The sequence below is a fragment of the Lepisosteus platostomus genome, chromosome 1 (genome assembly GCF_059453375.1).
Source record: "Lepisosteus platostomus isolate fLepPlt1 chromosome 1, fLepPlt1.hap1, whole genome shotgun sequence".
NCBI lineage: Eukaryota > Metazoa > Chordata > Actinopteri > Semionotiformes > Lepisosteidae > Lepisosteus > Lepisosteus platostomus.
The window spans coordinates 51604502-51632258 of record NC_142611.1 but is presented as its reverse complement, the minus strand read 5'-3'; the positions used below and the strand labels follow the sequence as shown (position 1 = coordinate 51632258).

The window sequence follows — 27757 nt, the reverse complement described above, 5'->3', positions numbered from 1 at the left end:
ACCAATGTGCAGCATCCACCTGAAAACGATGCAATGCTAACCCTCAATATAGGAGAGATCCAATTAGTAAATTGAAGATCCAACAAGCCAGAATTATCCATTGATCTTTACAAGCTGCGTTACTAAACAAAATGCACCTCTTTCCAGGATCCTATGGAACACCCAGTAATTCTAATCGATTTAAGCTCTAGTACAATCAACCCAATAAGCAAATGACTTTCCTTGTCTCTGGAAACCCGATTCTGATTAGTTTCTCAAAAGTGAAATTCACTCCCAAAACAAACATCTACTTAAGTTTTTTGCCACCGGATATGTAAAATTTAGAAAAAAGCTACAAAAGCAAAATCCTATAGGCTTACAATTCAACTAAGATTCTTCCATTTTATCTGTAAATTTCACTTAATTAAACAATATGAAAAATAACTAAATTCCAAGGTCATGCTTGGCATTTCTTGCTAGGTACTAGATCCTCTTAAAAGTGAATGGGTTAAGACAGTTGGGATTAATCTGGTACACCGGGAACTAAAGTTTGACCTTCGTCAGATGCGTAACTCACCTTTCACTCACTGTCGGGGGTTTCCGCATTTGAACAGTGGGGGTCCTGTTCATCAAAGCGGTTTTTGCATCAGGCTGCAAATCTCTCGTTAAGACTTGCCCATAAACTCCACTCCTGCTTCCCATGGACAGCTGAGTCATGCTCCTATTGGTACGTCCCGTGTGATCTGGCTGCCTCAGGGAAGTCCTGGGTTTTGCTAAAGAACCAATGTGAGTAAAGTTAATAAAATGAACAATTGAAGTAATTTTATGCAAAAGTTTTGAAGAAAAGATAGATTATACTTTATTAATCCATAGGGAAATTGATGAAATTTCCTTTCATCAATAGCACTGAACTGTAATATTTTGCGAAGTACTATATACACATTGCTACAAATATTCATTACCCTGAGAATTTTCCATATGATGTGGACTTTCAAGAAGACTTTAGTCTATACAATCTAAACAGATTAAAGTACTGGTAGTTTCCCCCCCCCCAAAAAAAGTGTTGACAACCTTAAATAATTCAGCATGCACAGGAAGTTTGAAAAGTCACAATTAACATAATGGCTAACTGTAAATGAAATGCAGTCACTGCAAGTTCCTTCAGTCAATATTAAATTTCAAAGTCATAAGTGATACAACAAGCCAATCAAGATGGCCAAAACTTCCGAACCAAGTGTAAAATGGTACGCTTGCAGAAAAATGTGTATCATATAACCCAGGCCATCTTTCCAAACCGAGCAACCAGGGGAAAACAAATGGTCAGGAACGTCACTATGAAGTCCAAAGCAACTTTAAAAGTTTTATGCAAGGTCTAACCTTAAATCTAGTAAGAGATATATACTGCAAAAGGGTTTATGGTTCGACAAGACAAGCCTCCTGGTCTAAATGCAAAACACTACTTCTGTGTATTGTATTGAAAGGAGAATGAATGCCCTTGCATGGTCTGGTTAGTACACTGGCACAAAAGCAACATAATATTTATAACAAGACTTGAAGATTACAGGCCATTAGCAATCCCTATTGATTTTTTTCCCCAAGATATGGAGGAATTTTGGAAGAAAAAAAAAATAGAAGTAGCATTATACAGAATTCTGCAAAATTCTTTTGCACCAGGCTGCAATCATATAGCTGAATTTTGTCCCTTACCTATTGTGTAGGCTGGACAAGTACTTATGTATTTACTACTCTGAAATCAGATGCCACAGTTCAGAACCTCATCTGTGTATTTCATTAACCCTACACTGTACTGTTCAGTAATGAAACCCACAATAAAATGCACAGTACATAAAATAACTTGGGTGCTTCCCTTATATGGATTGCAATCGGGGTTACAAATTTCAGTGAAAGAGCAAGAGAAAATGTTAAAGCAAAGTGACACTAAAAAGTGTTGAACAGAGCTCTAATGAAGACCACATTACACTTACTCCTCGCAAATCTGGCCGGGGGGGGAAAAAAAAACAAACTTGTTGTATTACTTGTCTTTATGCATGTAACAAAGTCATGTCTAGAAATTTATGGGACCCTTGGGAGGTTGTGTAAAGTTGAATTTGCACACAAATGTGTTGATAAGGAATTCTGTGGAATTTTCATTTGATGGGCGTATTGGGTTTGTACTTGGAGTGTGAGGGATTACACCATAAAACCCAAATTTCAGGAATTTAGCACATGGGAATAAAATGTGACTGAAATTCATTTATAAGACATGCCTGTTTTGCGAAACAACTTTAGCCATGCACCTCAACCCTAATGTCACAAAAAACAGTGTGTCAAGTAAGCTGGGTGTATTTTTTAAAAATCATTTATAATGAGCCATTCTTTAAAATGGATATTTCAAAGGTTTTAAGAGTTAATTTATGGAAAACAAATGATTTATGTTTTATTGATTTATTCCATACAAATATGGTGTGTAAAAAGGCTCACTAATTTGTATTCACAAATTCCTCAAGAAACAAACTAGATGCAATATTAAATATAATAAGCTGGATGCAAGGACACAGCCAATTGGGAAAACCTCGACACAGCTACTTATGTGATCCATAAAATGCTTGGAGCATCCAAGCCGACAGTGGAGCAGTTCCATTAGTCTATTTGATAGTTTGTACATTTGCCTTTTTACATCTCTTGTATTTATGCAAAATGTGATCCTTGGATCATTGAGCATCTAAAAAAAATCAGCCCATCTAACTTGTTGGATTGCCTCTTAACAAGCAAATTCTGCAATTTCCCTCACGGGATCAATAAAGTATCCATCTACAAGAACATTCAATGGCACTCATGCAGATGAGAATTCAATCTGGCAACGGAGAAAGGTGGCCAACCTCTGGCTGTGCCACTCTTCAAGTGATTCAGACACCTCGGTAACAATTCACTTATCTTTACATGACATCATTGTAAAGATCTTTGAACATTTTTACAAGACAATGAAGGTTTTAACATATGGAGCCAAGCTCTCATGTTTATAATGAAAATGTGCTTCCTCACTTGAATTGTAATACTATAACAATGGAATACATTCATATTAATTTTGCAGCTACAGAAAAAGTGATCAAATTTGTACACCGTCAATCTGGGGGGGGGGGTCTGTTCATATCCAGGAATTTCTAGCCTGGTAACGCATAGCCAAGTCATCTTAAATGTTACCATCTTATTGTTAAAGTTTGTCACAAGTGGTTTATTTTCATGTTAAACATGGGACACATTGAGGGCATGACATTCAAAACAATGATCATATTTTATTTAACACTGAAGCTGTCACAAAAACGTCATCAAATGGGTACTAGAAAATTTCTAAAACTACAGAAAACGCCCACCGGGTATTTTGCAGGGACAGTGGGAGATTATCCATTGATTTTGACAATTTATTCAAGTGTCTGTTCTACTGAAATAGTAGAACCAGTGTCTCACACCACTGTAAAAACGTTTTATTACCTTCCTAACGCACATTACCCAGTATAGCCTCACCAATGCAGGTACAAAAAACAAACCTCCTTTTGCTCTTTTCTTTGTTAATGTGACATGACTGCAATCCATGTCCCAGCTAACAAAAACAGCAAAAAAGTAGGATACAGATGTCTGACCTAATCTGCAGCAGCTATTCTTGGAGCTCCTTGTACAGTACTGAGCTCCTCAGAGGAACAATGAAATGGGTCAAGCTTTCACTTTTTATATAAAAAGTATAAAGAACATTTTTAATTCCAGAAAGAGAAGTTGTCCAAAATGCAGCCGTTGAAGTTTATGGTTCTGATGGTTGATAATGCTGCATACACTGAACTAACTCCTCCGGCTTGCCACAGATCTGCCAGACCTGTCATACCACCTGTGCTCTCCATGTATTCTTAACTTGGCCTTGGCACTCGTGCACTACACTGGATGCATTCTGCATTTTCAATGTTTATTTTTCCACGTAAGTCCTTTAAGATGCAAGCACTCACTACATCCCAATTTATCACAACTATTACCTTCCAAGTCCACAATGTTCGTCAGTTATAGTTGGATTTATTATACATTACACCTCTTCATTCAACAACTGGCAAAAATACCCCCCCCCCCCCCATGTTCACATTCACCAGTTAGTAAAGTGCTGGGACTAAAATGTAGTTCAAATGAAGTTAACTGGACTTTGTGACCAGCATCACCTACCTATAACCAGTGCCTGAGAGACCGATGAAGGAAAACATTCAGTTACCAAAAAGAGATACAGCTTGTCTTGTTTTGCAAATAAGTGTTCTAGGGTTAACTGGGGAAAAAAACTCTCCCAATAGCATATGACTAGCAATACTCCAGTACTGGAGAACATCGCCCAGGATAAGTTGTAGAACTGACCAAGTTAATTAGAAAGATGAGGGGGGGTAGACCTGTAAGACAACAGGTCACAAACTTACCATTTGGCATAAATGGAGTAGCAGGTTTCACCCTCATCTGGCAGTTCACCAGCTGCGATTTACCAGTCTTCTTAGAGTTGCGTTGCCGAGCCACGAGCTGGGCAATGTGTGCAGTCTCATTACAGACCGCAGCAAAGCATGTCGCCTAGAAAAAACAGAAGCTTTAGTTGGCGGGCAACAAGACTGCACACATCCAGCTCCTAATTTCTCCCTCATACACACTTCTTACAGAAAAACCCTTAACTAATCTGTGCACTTCACCATTGAGAAAGGAGTAGCACAAGGAGGGAACCAGATACTTGTGTGTGCAACAAGCTTAAGGGTTTCAAAGTTCTTAATATTTGCACAGAAGAGCATGGGTCTATAGCAGCACGAGTCACAAGGCCACACATTGAACTATGACTATACAGCAGATGCCAAAGAAAACCTCAATTTTGCAAATGTTAAGATAGGTTTTCAAAATATTTATATAAGCATTATGCTTTAGATATTTCTTAAGGAAGATGGTGTCTGTCTATTGCAGCTGCTTCAGGGTCACAGCCGTCTTCCTCTACATAGAGAGGGCAGGCATTCATCTAGACCAACTCTGCCTTCTAAAGATTAGGACCACTTGTAAAGTATTTTTCAGTTAAGCAAGTAATTTGTTCAATTAAGGCATCTGCAATCTTGGGGGCTTTAGGGTCTTATCATTTGCTAAATAAGTCACTTGTGTAAAAGAGCCAAGTCAAAATATCCCACATCTTCAGAAATCATTGCTCTCTAGGACCTCTTGGTTTAGATAGAAACATCTTGTGGAAATTCTCGACCACCACTTCTACTCAGCTGACTTCCATCTCACTTTATCCCACCTTCAGAGTGCTTTGTAGTGGGGAACCTTCCAGATGCCGCTACCATTATTAACAGAGCTGACCAGTGTTCAACACCAGAATAACAAACACCACCGCACCAATAGGATTACAAGTATAATCTTAGATTACTCATCTTCATGGCACCATTTGTAGGGTGTACAAATAGTTCATCACTGCATGACAATTTCACTACAATAGTCATCAATAAAAGTAGGCCTTATTTAACCTTCCATTAACTATCTAATAGTGGAGAAATTGGGCATTAGCTTACTATATGAAACCTAAAACAATACAACAGATTTTAAACCCCATTACTTTAAATCCAACGTTCTCATGAGATACACAATGTACTCAGACGTGGAGGGTGAAACAGCCTTAATAAGCTAAGTAACCCACCAAAGGCTGCCTCTTCCAAAAATACAAGAGTGGCAGAATGTCTAGTGGATTTTAAAAGGAAACAGTCACACCAAAACAAAAACACAGATCCATTCCATAAATTAAGACCCTTCACTTCAAAGACAGGTTACTGATCAAGCAGCAATTAGAGACAAAGGTGGGCTGTAACTTGCTCTCTCCCATATTAACTCTTCTTTCCCCTCATTTCTTTCAGGCACATTGCTACTTCATCTCTGTAATATGACCTAGTCATCTGGGAATCTCCAACCTGGTAAAGTAGTCATCTGGCTTCCATTCAGATAAGCTCGCCCAATGAAATGCCAATGTCATATTACCAGAAGCAAAAACAGACCAATATAAATTAGGAAGTTTTGAGCTTACTTGGGTGAGATGCTTAAATATACTTTCATTTGTGCCAATGTTGCAAAAGGCATTTGCTGTTTGTTATTTGTTTCATACAAAGTATAACACTATACTGTAAACAGGCGCCGTCCTTCAGATGAGATGTAAAACCAAGGTCCCGACTCTCTGTGGTCATTAAAAATCCCAGGGCGTTTCTCGAAAAGAGTAGGGGTGTGACCCCGGCGTCCTGGCTAAATTTCCCATTGGCCCTTGCCAATCATGGTCTCCTAATAATCCCCATCTATTAATTGGCTTCATTACTCTGCTCTCCTCCCCACCGATAGCCGATGTGTGGTGAGCGTTCTGGCGCTTTACAGGTAATGGGGACTCCCCTCCACCACCACCACCAATGTGCAGCCCTACCTGGATGATGTGACAGCCGCCATAGTGCGCCAGAACACTCACCACACATCAGCTATCAGTGGGGAGGAGAGCAGAGTAATGAAGCCAATTCATAGATGGGGATTAGTAGGAGGCCATGATTGGCAAGGGCCAATGGGAAATTTGGCCAGGACGCCGGGAGTTACACCCCTACTCTTTGAGAAGCGCCCTGGGATTTTTAATGACCACAGAGAGTCAGGACCTCAGTTTTGTCTCTTCTGAAGGTTAGCGTCTGTTTACAGTATAGTGTCCCAGTCACTATACTGGGGCATTAGGACCCACATGGACTGCAGGGTGAGCACCCCCTGCTGGCCCCACTAACACCTCTTTCAGCAGCAACCTTAGCTTTTCCCCAGGAGGTCTCTCATCCAGGAACTAACCAAGCCCACCCCTGCTGAGCTTCAGTGGGTTGCCAGTTGTGAGTTGCAGAGCGATATGGCTGCTGGGGGTTTTTATGTAAAAAAAAACATTACCAAACTATCTTATTAATCAATCTCTGCTTAGAATGACTTTAGACAGAACTAATCAAAACACACTTCATTATGTACACAGATGCATTATTGCATAAGAAATAACACTTGAGTACAACAGACCCACTTGTGCAGAATGTCTCAATATGACTTAGAGGTATTTAGATCCTGTAATGAGTCTAGTTACACCTTAAAATCAAGTGTTCTGGAGTTCTAGGCTGGTCATCCACCCACACCACTGACGTTTTACACCACAACAGATGAAAGTATCAAAGTTCAGGGGAAGTTTGCCCTAACTGAACCTTAATTGGTCTTGAAACGGGGTAAATAAGCTGTACCAATAAATATGATCAGACTTATACCTAGAGTAGCTGAACTGCTAATAATGTAGCATTCCTAAACATTTACACAAGTTTGTAGTACTAGAATGAGAAAACACCCAACAGACATGCTTGGGTCTTGCATCCGCTGATTTCCCTAAAATCATAGCTCAGTTCTCTTATAAAAAAAGACCAGCATCACCTTGTTGCTATGCACATTGACATTTATAAATTTACAGACGAACAAGATACCAGAAAAGTAAACTTCCACTGTCCAAAAAGTTAACTGAGCTATGATTGTCACACCCTAAATGCTAACATGAAAACCACAACAAGAAAGGGCGGAGCGCTTTAAAGGAGATTTCCAGTGTTATTAACTGGAGCTGTAATGTAAACCGGAGGCTTGAGGACGTTAGCAGACACCGCAGTTTCTAACGAAGACAAAAGGTTCTGACTGGCCAAGTGTATCCTAGACGTATACTTTGGTTCAACTTAAAAATGGTCTCTTTATAGTGATATTAGCTTTAATTTTACACAAAGGCACCGACAGTGGCTGCAAACAAGTATTTCACGAGAAGTAAGCCAACAGATCCCAATCCCAGTACTGGAGAAACACTCTTCTGGTTTTGCTCAACCTAAGTTCTTCATTGCAGGCTAATGGATATGGTTTTGGAAAGGGCTAATGGAAAGTCTGCTTTCAGCCGTTATAAGGTGGAAGTGTTTGTAATGGGTATTAAACCCAGTACCAATTTCAGAGTTTCAGAACAGCCCTCATTCAGGTGTGCAACCAACTGGTCCTCTGCGGAAGGACGACGCGTACATTGTGGAGTGGTCCACCAGCACTCCTCCAGATATTAGTGGCTGTGCTGCAAAACTTTTGGAAAAGTCACATGAGAAACAAGAAATGCAATTTATTAGTTTGTATGAAGAAACCAAAGCATTCTGTTGCATGTCTGACATGCTAGAGTGTGGCCTGTTGCACAGCTATGAGGGTTCACAGTCATTAAAACTAGAAATTGTGCGAGAGGAACTGAACGAGCCTCAGCTCTTTATCATCAAATCCTGCCAGGAAAAGGCACCTGCGCTATGCACTTTGAGCAAAGCCTAGATTAAAACACTCAAATAAGTTTAGTTTATAACAAATTATAGTGATATTTGATAACCCAAGCATTACATAAAATGTGAGGCATGCAAGTTTCTTCTATAGGTACAGCTCTTGTGATGGATTAATAAATCAGGCTTAAACTTGACAAGACATTCCACAAACATGTACAAATCAATGCTTACCAAAGGTCTACATCCTACAGCCATAAAAATCCTAGAATTCTAGCCTTGTAATTCAAATACCAACCAGACAGGCCAAGAAATACTCTCCTCCTTCAACATGGATATCAAAACAGAATGGGAACCTGACCTGAGGACTCTACATCAGGCAGCATGGGGTCACAGTGGTTGGCATTGCTGTCCCACAGTGCTAGGGCCCTGGGTCTGATTTCTTGGGTGCTATTTGCATGATCATGTGGGATTCTGCCGGGTGCTCCGGTTTCCTCCCACCGTCCGGGCGCTCCCAGGTTAATTGGCCTTTCTGCCCAATGCTTCCCTAGACAGGCTCAGGTCACCATGACGCTGAATTGGATAAGCAATTATTGAAAGGTGAAGAAGATTCTACAATTAAGCAATTTCACAAGTTTTATTTACCACTCACGATTACACATTAAACATTAATACCAGAACCCATTCTCCTAGAATGAACACAACAAGGTACTCACTCAGTAGTGCAAGTGGTAAGGAAAAAAAGGAAATGGGGGCTTATGGTAATGTTCTTTCTTCCACGTCTCTCCCTTGTCTTTAGATCTAATGTGTGTTCCATTTGTTGAATGCTTCTTTTATTACTCCTGGCACTGATGGACTCCCAAAAGAATTTTCATAGCACCTGTTGGTATCCAAGGACCTAGTACTGTAAGAGTATTATTGCAGAACAAAAGCTTCAAAGTTGGATTTGACGCTTAAAAGGGAGCACCATCTCTCATTTAAGAGATGACAAAATGACGTCAATAACTGGAGGCCCCTCAGACTGCTAGGTGTAGACAGTACAACCCTGTCCAAAGCCCCTTTCTAATCAATAGGGGAAAAACAGGCATGTGGGCTTGCAGGGCATCTAATGAGCAACAACCTGGCCTTGTTGACATATTACTGTCTATACTTGGAGGACCACTCTCCTCCCTTGTCTTATTTCAGGTCTCCTCTTAAAATATACACAATTTGCTCTGCCAAAACCAACAGTACCTCAGATCCCTTTTAGAACAAATTAACTTTGGCCCAATTTAACTAATCACTGATTATCTATACAAGTAGCAATGGAAGGATTGTAGTGATTGACTATACATCTCAGCCTTTTAAAGTCTTTTCTGGTTTGAGGCAGGGCTGCTCAATATCTCAGTTTGCTGTTCGCATTAGCTATGGATCCTTTAGCCTGCACATTACATCAAGATAGAGCACTTCAAGGCATATCAGTGCGGGGGGTGGAGGATAGAGAGCTCAAGACATGTTTGTATATGGAAGATGGCACACTACATTAGGGGCTTTACACTATTACCAGGGACGGTGCAGTTGCTCTGTGGCTGGAAGGTTGCAGGTTCATATCCCCCGGCTGGCGGAGGTATCCTACTCCGTTGGGCCCCTGAGCAAGGCCCTTAACCCCAACTACTCCAGGGGCACCATATAAATGGCTGACCCTGCGCTCTGACCCCAAGCTTCTCTCTCTGTGTGTATCTCAGAGCAAGTTGGGGTATGTGAAAAAGAAATTCCTAATAAAAGAAATTGTATATGGCCAATAAAGTGATCTTATCTTCTCTCTACTCTACTATTTCAGTCAGCAGGTATTTGCAGTGATCAATTTGTTTTCAGCTTTTATCTTACCAGAATTCAAAGGAGTCTAAATTAGAACATGGTCTCAAACCACGCAGAACAGAATTAAGATCCTAGGAGAGCATTTTGCAGAAAGGATGGAAGCGGAGTCGGCAGAACAGATGACCAATTCTATCTGGGAATCCTTCGCACTGGGCAGGGACCTCATGCCGAAGGAAAAGTTGCTAGTCATTAAAGTCAAAATCTACACACTGAATTTTCTGGGTAGCACCTTCCCAGTCCCACAGTTCTAGAAGAATTTTGCTTTGCATCTTCCATGCCTTTGAAGATTTTTTGCAACAGCTTATATTCTAGCTGGAGCAACTTTATATTTTATACACTGAGTAGCAGAGTAACACAGGGGTGTTCAGAGGCACTGAAGTTCTAGTCAAGAGTAGGGGGAGTCTGTCTCTATCCATTATTAAAGAAAACTACTTTAGAGATGCATAGAAATGTAGAAGATCTCCGGGAAACCAAGACAATATATGGAGGAAAAAAAAAAGATTTTCTTGTTCAAAACCTATCAGAAATTTAAAATACTTAATGATTTTATTGACTACAAGTAACATTTCTGTATTCTTTGATTCTGTTGCTAGTGTTCTGCAGGCTTTGTGCATTACCAATATTTTAGAATTCATGAACTTTCAGCGAGACGTATTCAATTCAAGTCCCATGCAGTACTCTGCCAATTACTAAATTCATCATTAAACTTGTACAACAAATTAGACTATAGACATCCTTCCGGATCCAATTAAATTTAAGCACCAGGGCTTGGAATTTTAGGATAGCCTAGAAACTGAAATTCAACTGGGATGCTGTAACATACATTCAACTAAAATACCACTGTACTGCTGCAATTAAGGGCTGATTAATTCTATACCAAAGAAACACAAATGTCAAATTAGAAGTGCAACTTTAAAAAGTCTTCACTATGATTAGGAATACAAATTTCTGCACTGCAAACAGAACACCGATAAAAAAAGCAATAATAATAATAATAATAATTGCTTACACTTATATAACGCTTTTTCTGGACACTCCACTCAAAGCGCTTTACAGGTAATGGGGACTCCCCTCCACCACCACCACCAATGTGCAGCATCCACCTGGATGATGCGACGGCAGCCATAGTGCGCCAGAACGCTCACCACACATCAGCTATCAGTGGGGAGGAGAGCAGAGTAATGAAGCCAATTCACAGAGGGGGATTGTTAGGAGGCCATGATTGATAACAGCCGATGGGGAAATTTGGCCAGGATGCCGGGGTTACACCCCTACTCTTTTTCGAGAAACACCCTGGGATTTTTAATGACCACAGAGAGTCAGGACCTCGGTTTTACGTCTCATCCGAAGGACGGCGCCTGTTTACAGTATAGTGTCCCCGTCACTACACTGGGGCATTAGGACCCACATGAGCCGCAGGGTGAGCGCCCCCTGCTGGCCCCACTAACGCCTCAAATAGATGCCAATTCCTCAGAACCCCCTCCATCTAAAAATTTAGAGCAGGCACTTGAGAATCAAACTAACACTTTCTTACAATGCACACACACCATTCCATGTTCCAATGCACCAAGACCGTGTTGGGAATAAACAAGCCTCCTGAATCCTCTCCTTTGGAACAGATACATTTGTGCTGTCATTACTTTAATCTGAGCTATGCAGAAGTTTATAGTATGCTACTGTAGCAAGAGGCAATGTTAACAAAAGAGGCAGTTAGGTAATAGTTAAATGTGTAAAAAGAACTTAAATTTAATCTGGACAACAGTTTGAGAACATCGTTTCACTTTCGAATCTGTTTTATCCAGTACAGGGTCATGGATGGAGCCAGAGCCTAACCTGGAAACCAGTGGGTGCAAGGCAGAGGATACACTCTGGATAGGACAGCAGTCCATTGCAGGGACAGAGACACTCACACCAGGGCCAGTTTTTAACAGAAGCCAATTAACCTACCAGCAGTTCTTCAGACTGTGGGAGGAAACCAGAGCACCCACAGAAACCCGGGCAAAAACAGGGAGAGCATACAAACTCCATGCAGACTGTGTGACTGACCCCAGGGCACCAGCACTGCAAGTTAGCAACGTTCACCACTGTATCGCCATGCTGGAGCACAAGCAATTTCAAAAAGTAAAATGAAACACCCCCTCACTAGTCACGTAAAGTTAGAAAAGTGATCTTGATTTAAGAACATTCTGTTGGAGTAATCAAACAAAGTTATTCAGGAGGAAGTGTGGTGTCCATACAGAATCATAGGCATGTACATGGTTTCCATATATTAATCTAAAAGCACCAAGACCACATGCAAACGCCTGAATACTCACTCTCACTACAAGCCTTTCATAAAAAATGGCTATTATGTTAAAATATACAAAAAACAAAAAGGAACTTGCATTTTTCATATAGATTAGGTACACTGCCTTTTTAAATCTAATTTCCAATAATCCTATTTATTCTAGTCCAATGAATTACCTCCGCATTACACCAACAGACAACCTCAATACAGCCCCATCGAAGTACCTTCAGTTTTGTAACCTTACCAAGTACCATATTTAAGTGCTTAAAACACAAAGCCTGTTCTGAATTAGTTTTAAATCTTTCACCAAAAATAAGCAACCTCAAAATCGCCATTTACAAAATGCATGTTTTCAAAAGTTTAGAAACAAATGTGTTCTACATCCCTCATAACCGAGAAAACATTTCTACCTCAGAAATGTTCTCAAAATAGAAATTTTGTTCCTTCAGGGATCTGACCCATCAGCAACTTAAACCCATCTGACCATTTTAAACATAAATGCTTAATCTAGTCTATCTAGGATGGTAGTGCAAGAAATCACGGGCCTTCATTAAAAGAATTATCGACTTTATAAATTTAACTTGAGTTGTTTGTAAAGAACTGGCACTCCATGTGTAGCTGGACATGTACTGTCAATATCTCAGCACAGTCAGTCCAGCATGAAAGACCCCTACATCTGTGAAGCATTTTCAAGGCGTGACTGCGATGACGACTGGGGGCTCTCACCTCTCCTGTCCGGCTGCGCTCCATCTTCACCACTGAAGGGATACTTTGCAGATACATCTCAAGGGAAGGGTATCCAAACTGCTTGTGTGGGATGAACTCCCCCGTGAGAGATCTGTACTCGGACTGTAGCCGCAACAGAGAGACCCCATTTTTCTTGGACTGCAGCACAGCCCGCAACATCTTCTTAACCAATTCCGTCTCCGACATCCTCTAGCTGAAATGCACAAAACATTAAGAACTGTCAATCACTCCTGTCTTAATTCTTAAATAATCTTCAATATCCCGATCAGTAGTGCCAGACATTTAGTTTAAAATACCCTATTTTTACACCAATGACCAGTTCTAATACAAATCATTAGCTTGCTTGCTTGCTACAGGTTTCATTAAAGAGGTCTAGGCAATACTAGCGAGTCAATGTGTATTTAAGTAGAAAAATACAGGCAGTTCTTTAAGGCTTTCCAGGCACGTGTACTACCCACTTCTCTTAATAGAGTGAAGTAAGGTGAGACTAGAATCATGCCTCCTAAATTTGGGCCGAGCTTTCAGTGAACACACCATCACTACAGAAGCCTGCAGGGAAGAGTCTCAATCTAAAATCCAGAACAGTTTTTAAAGCCCGTTCTGATAAAACAGCTTTTAAGATCCTTACTATATATTTCATGAACTCCAAAGCTCAAAACATTTTGCACGTACGTTTACAATTCCAGACAAAAAGTCACTCGGGAGTTTTATTTTTAGGTTTCTTATAGCATGGTTATGTCATTTGTCGTTGAAACGCAAGAGACTCAGGTACTTACCGCCCGAATCCTGTATGGGATCCGAGTCCCTTTACTTAATTCATGCGCTGTTTAGGTTAGATTAAACCGGTGAGTTTTTGCCAACCAAGTTTGAGGTTTCATCATGAATTAGCTAGACTGTCAGTATCTAGGACCTTATGCGTTACAGATACTGAGTTGCCCAATCACCCGCAGGGGTCATTGAGTTGAGTAGATGGGGCCAGACCACATGCTGTGACGATTTAGTCGTGACCAAAAAAAAAGTTTGATCTACTTCTACAGTGTTTTCGTTGTCTGAAGATGCAACTGTAATGTTAACTGTAGCCCAAGGAAAAACAGTTCGCCGTCATAACATCCACAAAGCACCAACCTACGGCCTTATTACATACGCATGAAAGAAAACATCACCGACTCTTAAGGAAGCGAAATCCTTTGCATTTGTTGAAATAGATCAAACAGTTGTGACGGGACTCTTTCAGCGTGCCGGTGTAAAATCGCTGCCGTCTCATACAGTTAATATTTTATTCGACCGCGTCATGGTCTTCTATTTTGCAAAGGTCAGCGTCGGTAAACGGTCGATTTTTCTAAAGACTTGTTCTCGCGCGCTCAGCAGCGGGCAGCGTGACGCGAACACCCAACCAAACACCCTCGCTTGCGGTGACGTCACGCCACAGCGCCCCGACTGGCTCCGTGTACAACACTATATGGCCCACAAAAAGTTTAATTTATTCTCTAGATTTACCCATTATTTAATCGTGTTTACACATAAGGCCAATAATATAGAAGTGTAATAGAGAATATAGAAATATTCCTTAAAATAGCCGTTTTCAATTTTGTTTTAAAGAGCCCAATACACTGCCGTGAGAGCTGAACTTCGGAAATCTCCAGATTCTCGCTCCCTACACCCCCTCGGTGGTGGAATGAAATACCCACAGCACTTAAAATGCTTAGTCCCTGACCACCCTTTCAGCCCCTACGATGTCAACTACATTGTTTACACCATTCTCTTTAATCGTTTTGTTTGCACAGCACTTGGTTTTGCAGTTTGTGCTTGCCTCATTATAGTAATCGGATTTTTTCCTATTAGTATTACAAGATAGTGTTAAAATACCAGCATTATGAATCGACTTGGATAAGTTAAGCGAATTTAATTTAAATTGGTATCGAAATGGAAGTTAGGACTCCAATTGTTAAGTGTTTCAGTCGTTAAGACGGTTATCACAATACTATCCTTTCACTATAGCTGAAAACTTCCAATATCCGTACCCTATGTGACCTGTTGCCAACCGACTCCAACGTCATGCACCAGAACTATACGCTTTTGTAATAAACTGACAGCACATGTGGTTAGAAGAATGTTAAGAAGTTCGTTTAAACATTTTCAGTTTCGTTTACTGCAACTCGAGACCGTAAAGAATCTTACTCGCCGCCCCAATACACAACTACCATCTGTACCTACCGGCTCCAAACAAAAATAGTACGAGAAAACGTCTCAAAAGGCTGAACCCTGGTCGTAATTAAGAGAAACCGCAAGTCATGCTGATCAGCGACCAGCGACCTTTATAGCAGAATTTTAGCATTTGGTATCCATACTAAGTGACACACCCTCTTTACTTATCAAACCGATTCTGAATAGCTGGACTGTTTCTTCCTGCGCTGGTCTGATGTAATGCAACCTATCGCTTTCACTCATTAGCTAAACAATAATAAATACAAAAAAAACTGCTATTACCATTTGGTGACCGTCTTTACGCGTAACCCCAGGAATCTAGCACAGCAGCAAGTGCACGGACAGCGACATGATTTGACCATCGGGATCTACTTGCCGGTATAGTCGTGAAGTTCAGCAAGATAAACACAAACAATTATTTCTGAAACTTGGCACATTTTACGTTTTATGCAGCAATTGCCCGCTTCGAGCACATCGCAGGCTGACGTTTTAGCTTTCTGAACTGTCAGCGATGCTAGCCGCGAATTTGTGCGATTTATTTTTTTGCCCAAAACCCAACTAACGAAAGAACGCTGCCAATTCACAAACATCACACTTTTCCAGAAGAAAATTAAAAAACAAACTTTGTGTCAAGAGTGAATTTTGAGATTTAGTCTGTCTAGTTCATACCTATCTGGAGGATGTGGTCTCAAGACCGAGCTTCACTTATTTACAGCGTCAGGAGACGTTTCCCCTTCTCTCCTCCCAGCCAGCACTCCAGTACCACGGCTCTCTCTCTCCTAGTGCCGACTGCTGAGCTGTTTTAATAGTGACGTGATCCGCCAGCTGCTTCCAGCCCCTGTTAATTAGCCATCAAGGCGCAGGCGTCGCGACAGGCACTGCGGCACTCAGAGCACAGCAGACAGCTCCCAGTCACAGCGGCCCGCTCGCAGTGCCGGCGTTGTCCGCAAGGCCGTCCGAAAGGCGACCTACTAGGACCAATTAGCAAAGCGTCTCCAAATAACGTATTTGTATTTAAAGTAAAAATAAACATCAAGAAGCGCCCCGGGTTCCTAAAAGGTTATTCTACAACTCGACTACTCAGAACGTTCTCAATGTATCGTGGGGGTTGTTTGTGTATTGTTTGCAGCTAACACAAAAAAAAATCACACTTCTCTAGCTGGAATCCATGCAAAGCTATCCACCTGCTCTGATCATGCCAAACGGTTTTTCTTTCTGCTCATAAAGCAATATCGAGAAGGACCCAAAGCGTCAAGTTCTGTGCAGTAAAATATCTTCGCACCCCGTAGCAAATGGTTATAAAATCAGCAAGCTGCAATAGCTGATCACCAAAAGAAAAAATGAGTGACCTTCATGTAGAGAAAAAGAGCATCACATCAATGAAAACTGTAGGAAAGTGCAGCATAAGAAACAAAACACATGTTCATTGCTATACTTGTTTTAATTGTATAATTACACTTGGCTTGTTTTGCCATGTTTAGTCTTAGAGGAAGTGCATTTAAAAATGGGGACAGGAGACACTTCTCTACCTGAAGGGTTGTCGGAGAGTGGACCAAGATACCTAGCAATACTGTTGAAGCTGATATCCTGGTGTCTTTTAAAAAATAGATGAGTTTCTTAAATTAACTGCTAACTACCAATAATGGTCTACTGTTGTTTGTAAGTATAATGCAAGACATGTTGTTGAAATTTAAACTTTACTATCATTCAAATCAATGCAATGCTTTATTTCTTCAGAAACTCAGGATCCAGTGTTGATAAGTACATATGCGCTGCAGTCTCTGTGTAAGTCTAAAGTCTACACTGAATTTCTCAACAACAGATGGAACTCCTTTGACCATCTATATAATTAATCAATTATATAAACAAACTGATTTCTATTTTAAAGTTTTAAAATGAGGTAATAAAGTGCACAAATTCCCTGTCCTTTGCATTTCTGCTGTATGACTGTGAAGTGTTTTCATGAGAAAAGTTGTGACTCTGGAGTTTTAAACAAGACTGACATAGCGTCTTGCCTCCCTCTTGCTGTTGACTGCACCACATTTCGCTTTTTATGTTCCTGATAAACAGAATTTTATTTCAGGATTTTATATATAACTGTTATGTATAAATGTTTAACCAAATGGGCTGTGTGCTGCACATTATATATATTTTTTTCTGGATATTAATACTATACTACTAACCATCCATGAAGAGAAATTATCAGTGACTTCTAAACTGGCTCTTAAAGCAGTTAAAGCATTGCAGGCAAATATAATGATCTATGTACAGCCTATTGAGTTAATATCATCATATCCATTAAGCTAATATATGCTGAGCTGCAAAAGAAACCTATTATTTGTAACTGCAACAAATTCCAATAGTCATCAGGAAAATGATAGAATTTTTGTTGTAGCACGTGACCTATTATTTTATTGATCAGACATAGGGATAAATTTCATAATGCTAACATTTGTACTCAACAACGTTTGTCAAGAGGGGGTCTACTGTGAAAGTAATGGCCTCATAGCTTCCACGACCATTGTTGGTAGTGTTGTAACAGAAGAAATAAGGTTCTTGATCCCGAGATGAAGTAAAACAGATGAGTTTATTGCATGCAAGGAACAAAAAAGCCGAAGTCTTGTTTCCCGCAAGAAACAACAAAACCGAAGTATTGTTCCACGTACTGTTACAAACTTTTGGGTTATATAGTGTTTTCTTCTCCGTTTCTGACGTCACTCGGTCTGATGGTAAAGAGGGGGGGTTCATGGTATTTGGCCAGTTTACGATGTTCTGGGCAAATGGTCAGTTTAACATTACACCCAGGGGGGTTCCTAGCTTGCATCTGCAATCCTTATCAGTTAACCCCCTTTCCTGCCATAAACCCCAGCTTGTGACTTAGAAGTCTAAACCCCCTACAGAAAGGATTAAATTCAAACCCCCGTCTTCACATCTTTCTTCATTCCCCCCTTATAAAATATGGCATACGTCAGTGTAGCCTATTTTTATACATACAATGTCAGGGCAGATCTTTCCTTTCTTGGCGAACAGGTCTGTATTGCCATGACATTGTACGTTCCACGGTTCCACATGTTTTTGTGAATGTGATGATTACAATTATACATATAAACAATACTACTCCTACAGATAAACACTATAAAAAGGTTCCACCCCAGGCCCCAAAAACAGACTTTACCCAAGACCCAATTCCCCAATTTTCAGTATAATAGTCCTGATATTTCTGTCCCTCATTGTAAATGTGTTGGGCCAGATCTGAGATGTGCTCAGAATTATCAGGGATATATGTGCAGCATTCAGTGCCAATTACTGCACAAGTTCCTCCTTGGGCCGCCAGTACATAATCTAAAGCTAGTCGGTTCTGCATGGCCACTGTTCTGAGGGCTACCATCTCATCATTAACAGCCTTCAGACTAGATGAGGTAGAATTTGCTAATTCTTCTAAAGTCGAGGCCATTTGAATTAACTCTCGACTCAGAAAGTTCATGCCGGCTTGTGGAAATATTATACCTAAATAATATTCCCAATCAGCCAATTTTCTTTGTGGTCTGTGGTTAGGTCCGAAGGGGGTGTGGGTTTGAACACGGATATGAGGAACCACATATCCTAAATAACATGAGCCAGACCACTGGGCTGGCAACCATGGGTAGGCTCGTTTTCCACAAATGAAATATGTTCCGGTTGGCGCTCCCCATGCCTCTGAAAATAAGAAACTTATACCGAATTGTGGGGTGTGCCGATCCCATCCTGGAATTTGGAAGGTAGAGGTGGATATATTTGCAGCGATGGTAAGGTTGCAACGACTCCATCCAACCAAGTGCAGACCATTAGTGTGCTGGAAACATATGTTTCCCTCACGTTCCTTATTTAGAGTCAGGTATGGTGGTGTATGGCTTCTGTTATATTTAGGAGCGTAAGAGCCTGTGAAACCCGTGGGCTCTAAGCCTCGCTCCTGTAGATATTGTAATGTTGTGCAGGTTAAAGTCGTGTTATGGCAACCCCCATAGTTTGTCATATTAAAATCTCCTAAATTATCCCTCCAAATGATCATGCCTATGACTTCCTCGAGACGCCAAGGAATGGCCCCCATAGGAAGTCCTCCCTGTACATATTTGGGTAATGCGGCACACACCCAGCAGGCACTTTGGTTGGTTTTCTTAGCTGTCAGATAGGAGAGGCCTAAAAAGGAATTAATTCCATGTTCTCCTTTGTGGGAGAGATGATCATTAATTCCTGCGGAACATAGTCCTACAGCAACAATTATTGTTATAAACAGAAATGATTTCATTCTGAGTCTGTAAATGGGGATGAGGCTCGTCGGCAGTGTGGCGCGTGGATCCAGCGATCTTTTCCTTCACTCGAACCGCAGACTCGGTTGTCAACAGGATCTGGTAGGGTCCGTCCCACCTGGGCTGGAGAACCTGTGAAGGAAATTTCCTGATCCACACCCACTCTCCTGGGATGAGGTTGTGCCCTCCTTCAGGTGGTGGTCCCCACGCCTCCAGGACCTGCTCGCGGGCTCCTTGGGTGGCCTCTGTCAGCAACTTGCAATAATACAAAGGAATGGTTGATCCATCTGAGGAAACCCCAGTCTCAGCACCTGTAAGAGAACTTGTTTCAAATTATTAAAGGCGGCTTTTGCTGCGGGAACCAAGGCAATCTTGTCCTTGTACTGCACTCCCCCCTTAAGCAGATCTGTTAAGAGTTGTGCTCACCCTGTAAAAAACATTGCACCCAGGCCCTGTTAAAATCTCACAATGCTAGACACAAAAGGGCCTTATCATAACTGCTTCTATTAGACACTCTAAAGCTGAAGCAACTCAGACTTGTGGGTTTCCTCGTCAGGGGAAGCACTCAGAATACCATCAACATACTGAGTGATCACAGCCAGTTGAAGCTACGTGATACCCTGTTCTGCATAGTCATTCTTTGTAATGCATAATATTCCAACCCAATAGATCTGGAATAAAACCACCCATTAAAATCTGGTACTCGGCAAGTAAAACTTGCTGTCCCAATATCCTGTGGCCTCCTGCCATCTTCCCCTATACATTGCTCTATAGTACACTGTTGAACAGAGGAGTGAAACAAGCAGGACAGTAGTGCTCCAGTATCCCCTAACAGAGAAACCAACACTCCATTAACAGTACATTTTTATCCACTGGACTGGGACTGACTTAGGGAGGCTACAAGGGATTTACAGGATCTAATCGTTAGGTAAACAGATTTTCTCACAAGACGTTATTCTCCCCAGTCTCGATTCTAAACCTACAGCGTTTCAGCATGTCTGGTTTCGAGACATTCGAATAAAACCAAATTGTTTCCATTATTGCAACTAATTGTATAAATTACAATTTATAATAATTTATAATAATACAAAAACTGTTTAACTACTTTTACGTCCACCTGTACTGTACTTATAGGTTTCAGACGCTCTTATATTTTCCAATCTCCTTAAGTTGATTTTCGTCAAGTCTCTGTAGTTACGTCTCTAGCCAGTCCCGCTGGCTAAACACACTCACACCGTCATTTAGTAGACCACAACTCACAGTTACACACATACATGCCGGCACACAAATTCATAAAACACACATACACATCGAGAATATATTTTTCTCTACGTAATACAATGTGCTGTATTCTTGTTTTACTTCTACATGAATCCTTTTAATTCCTGAAGCACACTCCAGGTTCGCTGCATTTCTAATTTCGGGTGCGGTACTTTAGCCCACCGGTCAATATCTTACGGTTTTGGATTTGATCGTATGGGGGAAATCAGGGAAGGTAGGTGCGATTGCAGACCCCCTCGACGGGGTGCGAGACAGTGTTAGAGTGGCGCTGTCATCAACGGCACCAGCCCCTGCTACATCAAGTCCTTTCCCACTTCGAGTGAGAGTACAGACCTGCGGGCGCCCTCCCTCTAACAGGGGAGACCCTGATCCGTCTTTATCACACTCATACCAAGTGTTATCCCAATCAGACCCCCCTTCTCCATATGGCCACTGAGGGAATTGATCCCAATTATTTTTGTTTCCTGCCTGTATGTTCCCCTGTGGGAGAGCAGGATATAACTTAGTCGCCGGCTGTAGCACATTAACCAGTGCAGCGTGACCAGGAGTTAATTCCTTCTTTAGTTTCTCATTCTCCTGTACTGCCTCTTTTAGCTTTTTTTCCTATACTCTTTCGTAGCGAGTAAAGTATATTTTCTTCCGGGTTTTTATTTTCCCCGTAAACACACTTTTAAGTCACATCCCAATTTCTTTTTTTTTTTTTTTTCATGTATCTGCCACTACTGGTGCCGGCCGTGCACCAGGGTGGGAGCTACATGCTTGTGCTTTTGCCAATCAATACTCATATATGCTTTCTTTACAGGCGTCTTCGCCCCAAATTCCCTCTGACAAACTCAGCTTTTTCCATATTTTTCTCCTTCTTTTCCGTCAACTTACACTTTTCCGATATTTAAACGGACCCTTCCACCACTTTCTCAAACCATCAGTTAGCGCACATGTTCGGTCTCTTTAAGATTTACTTTTGTCGTGTGTGAGGTAACAGCTCATTCAGTAGGGGGATGTTTTCACTTGGAAAAACCTGTGCATTCCTGCACTCATTCAGCTAAGGGCGTCTGTTACCTCCAGATCTAAATGCCTCTCCGAGACTTTAAAGAGGACTTACACCGCACTGTTCACAGGTAAGAAACGAGACCTCAAAAACCCCCTTTCTTGATCAGTAATTCACCATCCCCAGAACGCCAGCATCGCTGCTTTTGCCCCGTGGTGGACTTACGCACTGAGCTCAATCAGGGCGATTCTCGGGTCTCAACGTCCCCCAAATCCTGCCACTTAATGCCCCGCTCCCCACTATGAGGTGCGCCCATGCCAGTGTCGCGCGTGTGTATATGTATTTCACAAACAAGGAAAACACCAAAAACATACATACATATATCTCCTCCACTCCTGCTTCCTTTAAAACAAAAAAAAACCACGCCACGCCAGAAACCACGCCACTCCAATCTGTGCACGATCAAGGCGTAGCTAATCTCAGGACCCCGGGCGTAATCAAAGCCCACACCAATCCTGGATTATACGTGCATTTAATGCACCACTCAGCTCCAGAACCCCGGGCGCAATTAAGGCCCACACCGATCCCGAGCCACAGAACTCCGGGTGCAATTAAGACCCACACCAGTTCTGACCTTCAGAACTCCGGGTGCAATTAAGACCCACACCAGTCCTGAACTACGTGCATTTAATGCACCACTTGCTCTAGAACCCCGGGCGCAATTAAGGCCCACACCGATTCTGAGCCTCAGAACTCCGGGTGCAATTAAGACCCAAACCAGTTCTGACCTTAAGAACTCCGGGTGCAATTAAGACCCACACCAGTCCTGAACTTCACGGTAAGGGTCCAAAACCCGTTCAAAACTCAACGCGCAATTAAGGCATACACCAGCTTCGAACGCCTGTACACAATACCGCGGAACCCCTGCCAGACCAAATTCTGGGCTTACAGCAAACAACCCATTACATACACCGGTGCCTTCCCCGGGCCAGAGGAATTCAGAAACTCACGTTTACTCCGTCATCTCGGGCGATTCTCGCAGGGAGCAGAGATTTCCCAATCGGTCAGAGAGAGTCGGGACTTTTAAATAAAAGAGGAGTCCTTACCTCTTAGTTATGTGCGCGCTGACCGTCTCTCCTGCCGATGGGAAGTTCTGCGCCTTCTGGAGCATCCTGCCGACTACGCCAAATTTGTTGTAACAGAAGAAATAAGGTTCTTGATCCCGAGATGAAGTAAAACAGATGAGTTTATTGCATGCAAGGAACAATAAAGCCGAAGTCTTGTTTCCCGCAAGAAACAACAAAACCGAAGTATTGTTCCACGTACTGTTACAAACTTTTGGGTTATATAGTGTTTTCTTCTCCGTTTCTGACGTCACTCGGTCTGATGGTAAAGAGGGGGGGTTCATGGTATTTGGCCAGTTTACGATGTTCTGGGCAAATGGTCAGTTTAACATTACACCCAGGGGGGTTCCTAGCTTGCATCTGCAATCCTTATCAGTTAACCCCCTTTCCTGCCATAAACCCCAGCTTGTGACTTAGAAGTCTAAACCCCCTACAGAAAGGATTAAATTCAAACCCCCGTCTTCACATCTTTCTTCAGTAGCAACACAAGACGTAAATATTGTAAAACAGGTTGTGTGTGCTGTTTAAGAGATTGTGTCCCATTTTTCTTATAGTGTCTGTTCACTGGTCTCTGAACCCTAGATGTCATCCCAGCTCATCCGATACATTTTCAATGGGGCTCAGGTCTGCTGAGTAGGACATCCACATCATGATTGCCACACTCTCAGTCTCGCAACAAATTCATAACAATAAAGTCAGCACATGGAAATATGCTGCTGGAATGCTGTCATGTCGGGATGAGCCCACAGGAAGTGCAGCAGGTGTGGTCCCGGGACATAATTAATGCAGCGCCTTGCAATCACATGGCCACCAATCAACAAACCAATGGTTTTCTGCTTTTCTGCAGCAAATAGAGACTCCTGCTCAGACCGTCTCTCTCAGACTGTCCCATTGGTTGGTCTTTAGTACACAACAATTAGAGTATCTGTTCGCATGGTTGGAACATGTCCATTAGGGCTATCTACCTGTCATCAAGTATTGGCAAATCGTTTGAATTTGCTTAAAAAATGCTTAACCTTTTACTAAAACATGTAAAAAGTACAGTATTAATTAACCTTTCTGGTTATTACCTTTTCATCTTCTGTAATAATTATATAATACACTCTTAAAGAAAATCCACTTCAGTGTTGCCTTTTGCTAATTTTGCGACAGAAAAGGTCTTGCTTGCTTTAAAACCAGCAAGTCCTTTTTGCATTTGTGTTTGGTGAAATGCGCCTACAGTTCCATTTGAGAAAATGTATTATAGGATATTCCAAATGAATAAAGACCAGAGAAGTGTTCTTCTCCTAGGGGTAGGCAGACATACAGACGTGTGATGGGGAGGACAGCCTGAGGAACTGAATGCATGGAGATGAGCAGGTGTCACAGTTCACTGTCCCTGCTTCCTTTGTCCTTCGTCTTCCCTCTCTGCCTCTCTGTTCCAAAGGTGTGGCGTCAGCATGACACCACAGGTATGGCAGGTGTACTTCCAGCATGTTCAGCACTCCCACCCAGTCTAATGTGTCACCCCTGAATGTGTGTAATTGATGCATGTATGGGCAGATAGTGTATTGTCCAATTTGTGTTGATTGTCGCCTGCCATACTGTATTAGCATATAATGACAAGGGTGTTTGTCAGATATGGTGCTTTTCTAATCTCTCTTTTGTACCTGGTTTTCTCTCCCTTTGAAGTTTTCCTGCCCTGTAGCACATACATTAAAACAGAAATCCAAGTGCTGGTTATAGGGTGTGTGTTGCAAAGAGCACAGTTTCTGCTTTAGATGTGCTCTTCTTATTCCTATAAGTGTTAGTTGGGTGGGTAGGGGCTGGATTGAGACTTTATATGTCTTTATGTTAGGGATCCATGTTAGCATTAATTGCTATATAATCATATAAAGAATTATTTCATTTTTGAGAGGAAATGGAGAAGGTGTAATCTTAGCTGAATTAAATCTGAGTTGATAAAACCTGTAATGTGCATGTAGATTTGATTGAATGCAATATCTGCTTATACAAAAAGTAATTTCTGTGGGCACAGAACATGTCCATCTTGGATAAGTAGTTTTCCATATTTCTTTCTTTGGTGTGTTGCTTAATTTGTAGGTGAAGGTAAAAACAATCTGATAAACAAAATATTGAGTTCAGTTTGGAATCATGCACATGTGATTAATTTAAAAGTTTCCAAATATTTAAAGTGCTTGTTACATTGGGTAGAAATTGTCTGTTGGTTCTGTCAGAACAGTCTGTATGTGGTCAAACTGGCCTGGATGCATATTCCAAAATATTTGTTTCTTGATTGTTACTCTCAAGAGTAACACCCAGTGAATTACACTTTTGAGATGAACTGATATAAATTAACCAGTCCAAAATATTTTACTTAGTTTTGGAGAAGGTGTCTTGCAGTCTAATCAGACAAGACTCATGTGAAACTACAAATAAACGTGAGCAGGCTGCTTTGTAGTTGTAGTCCTTTCTGTGGAGCGTCAGGAACAGACTGGACTCAGTATTGTAAATGGGGTTAGACGAGAAAAAACAGCACTGTATTTCGACCCCTCCCGCTTCATTTAAATTCTAAAAACTCATTAAAATCGTTTAACCTACAATGTCTGAATGAATGCATGACTGGGCTCACATTGACACCCGGGTCATTTCTATAGCCCATCTCCATTTATGTTTGTTTTCATGCGTGTAATACTCTGCAGTTGTTTTAAACTTTGTAAGTACCTGTAAAGTTATCGATGTGGTCTCAAATCTTAATTGGCAATTACTTTTAGAATATACACAACTGATTTCATAATCACCATTTTTTCGTAGTTGGGTTTTTGTCAACAATTCTGTTACCCGCAAAAGAGAGAAAACGAGACTTCGTGCACTCCCGAAATGCTTTCCCACAGAGTTGTCTCGCTTTTGATATATTACAACTACGACGCAGACGGGAGGGCTAGGATACGTGTGTAATTATCATTTGGACCCCGAGAAAAAAGAAGTACCAGTGGGGTAGGTGGTGCTCAGAACATTGTAACAATGAACTGGTCTTCATGTGCTTTTAATGGCGCAAATGAAACAGCACAGAAAGTACAGCAAAAATATTAGCTTTTTATCGGCAAGTCTAGTACTCGGAAAGTAAAAAAGATGAGAAGCGATGTAGATGATAATACAGTGTAGTTATTTTAATTACAATGACTAATTATAATGTGTAATTTTGCGTGTTGTTATTTGTATTAAAACTGTAGCTACCATAACAATATGCAGTACCAAGCAAAATACATTTATGATTGCTGCCGAAAATAAACAATTTAGTGAAAAGGATATAAGACATGAATTTGTTTAAACGGTGTAAGGAGTCGGGATTATGAGAAAATGAAAAAAAAATATTTAACTGAATATGCATTTATATTTGGACTTGCACGTTTTGCAGCTTTATCATGCAGTATCATTATTTTAATGTAATGTTTGATATTGTTATAATAATAATAATTCCTTACACATATATAGCACTTTTCTGGACACTCCACTCAAAGCACTTTACAGATAATGAGAACTCCCCTCCACCACCAGCAATGTGGAGCCCCACCTGGATAATACAAAGGCAGCCAAAGTGCACCAGTGTGCTCCCCACACATCAGCTATCAGTGGGGAGGAGAACAGAGTGATAAAGCTAATTCATAGATGGGGATTATTAGGAGGCCATAATTGGTAAAGACCAGGGGGAAATTTGGCCAGGAAACCAGGGCTAACACCCCTACCCCCTGTGCATCAAGACCCACAGAGCTTTCTACTGGTCCCACTAACACCTCTTCCAGCAGCAACTTTAGCTTTCCCAGATGGTCTCTCATCAAGGTACAGGCCAGTCTCACACCTGCTTGGCTTCAGTGGGTTGCCGTTTGTGAGCCGCAGACTGATATAGCTACTCGCAGATCAGAATGTGTTTTCCTTCAACTACAGCTTTGTGCTTTTTAAGTTAATTCTGAGAGAAACCTAGATCTGACCATGATATCATTCCCTAACCTCCGTGATTCAATCACTGGGAAGCTCATAATATAAATAAACCAAGAACCTCAGCTGCATCAGCCACACACTGTTCTATATACTGTATGTAATATCATTCCATTGGCAAGTCTGTAAATAAATGTAATATTAGTCTCTAGTGACAGAATGGCAAAGCATCTATTACTATTAGATTTTCTTCAGTGTGCATGTCCATTACTGCCAATTTTATAATTGTTTTTCCAGGGTTTTAAAATACATTCAGTGAAATGTATTGTGTTGAAGATTTTACCTCTCTGATAGTATATCAAATGTTTTGTTTTTTAATCCAGGTGGTTGTGAAGTGCAAACAGCACTAGCAACAGATCAGTAAACACTCAAAGCACTTAATGATAATCTTTATTATACTAGACAGTACTTTTAAGGCATGGCAACTAAAGGTCCATTAGAATAAAACAAATAAAAAACATTAGATATACATTTATACAGCGAATTTAAAGCAGCAAATCAAAATTAAAAGACACATATAAAAGTATAAAAGTGAGCCTTAAGACAGAATTTGAAATTGTAGTCTCGGAAGACCTGATATGGATGACCATTCCATAACCTTGGTCAACAGATCAGAAAATGTGCTCTCCCAGTGCTTGAAGCCTTGTACTGGGAACTGAGGCTGCATAGCTCACACAGTGTTAAGATTCATAGAGAGATAACACCTCACTGATGTA

At 41.1% G+C, this 27757-nt stretch overlaps 1 protein-coding gene across 1 annotated transcript in view; it reads right to left on the bottom strand.

The window, feature by feature from the left end:
- The window catches only part of tdrd7b (tudor domain containing 7 b), a 41202-nt gene extending 24908 nt beyond the window's left edge, over nucleotides 1-16294 (bottom strand). Inside the window, exons 1-4 of the mRNA XM_088631692.1 lie at nucleotides 16057-16294; nucleotides 13162-13375; nucleotides 4422-4566; nucleotides 557-752 (exon numbers count right to left, since the gene is read on the bottom strand). Of these exons, the coding sequence (XP_088487818.1) occupies nucleotides 557-752; nucleotides 4422-4566; nucleotides 13162-13368 (548 nt within the window). The 5' untranslated portion in view covers nucleotides 13369-13375; nucleotides 16057-16294. The remainder of the gene's footprint in view (nucleotides 1-556; nucleotides 753-4421; nucleotides 4567-13161; nucleotides 13376-16056) is intronic.
- Between the last annotated feature and the right edge of the window lie 11463 nt (nucleotides 16295-27757).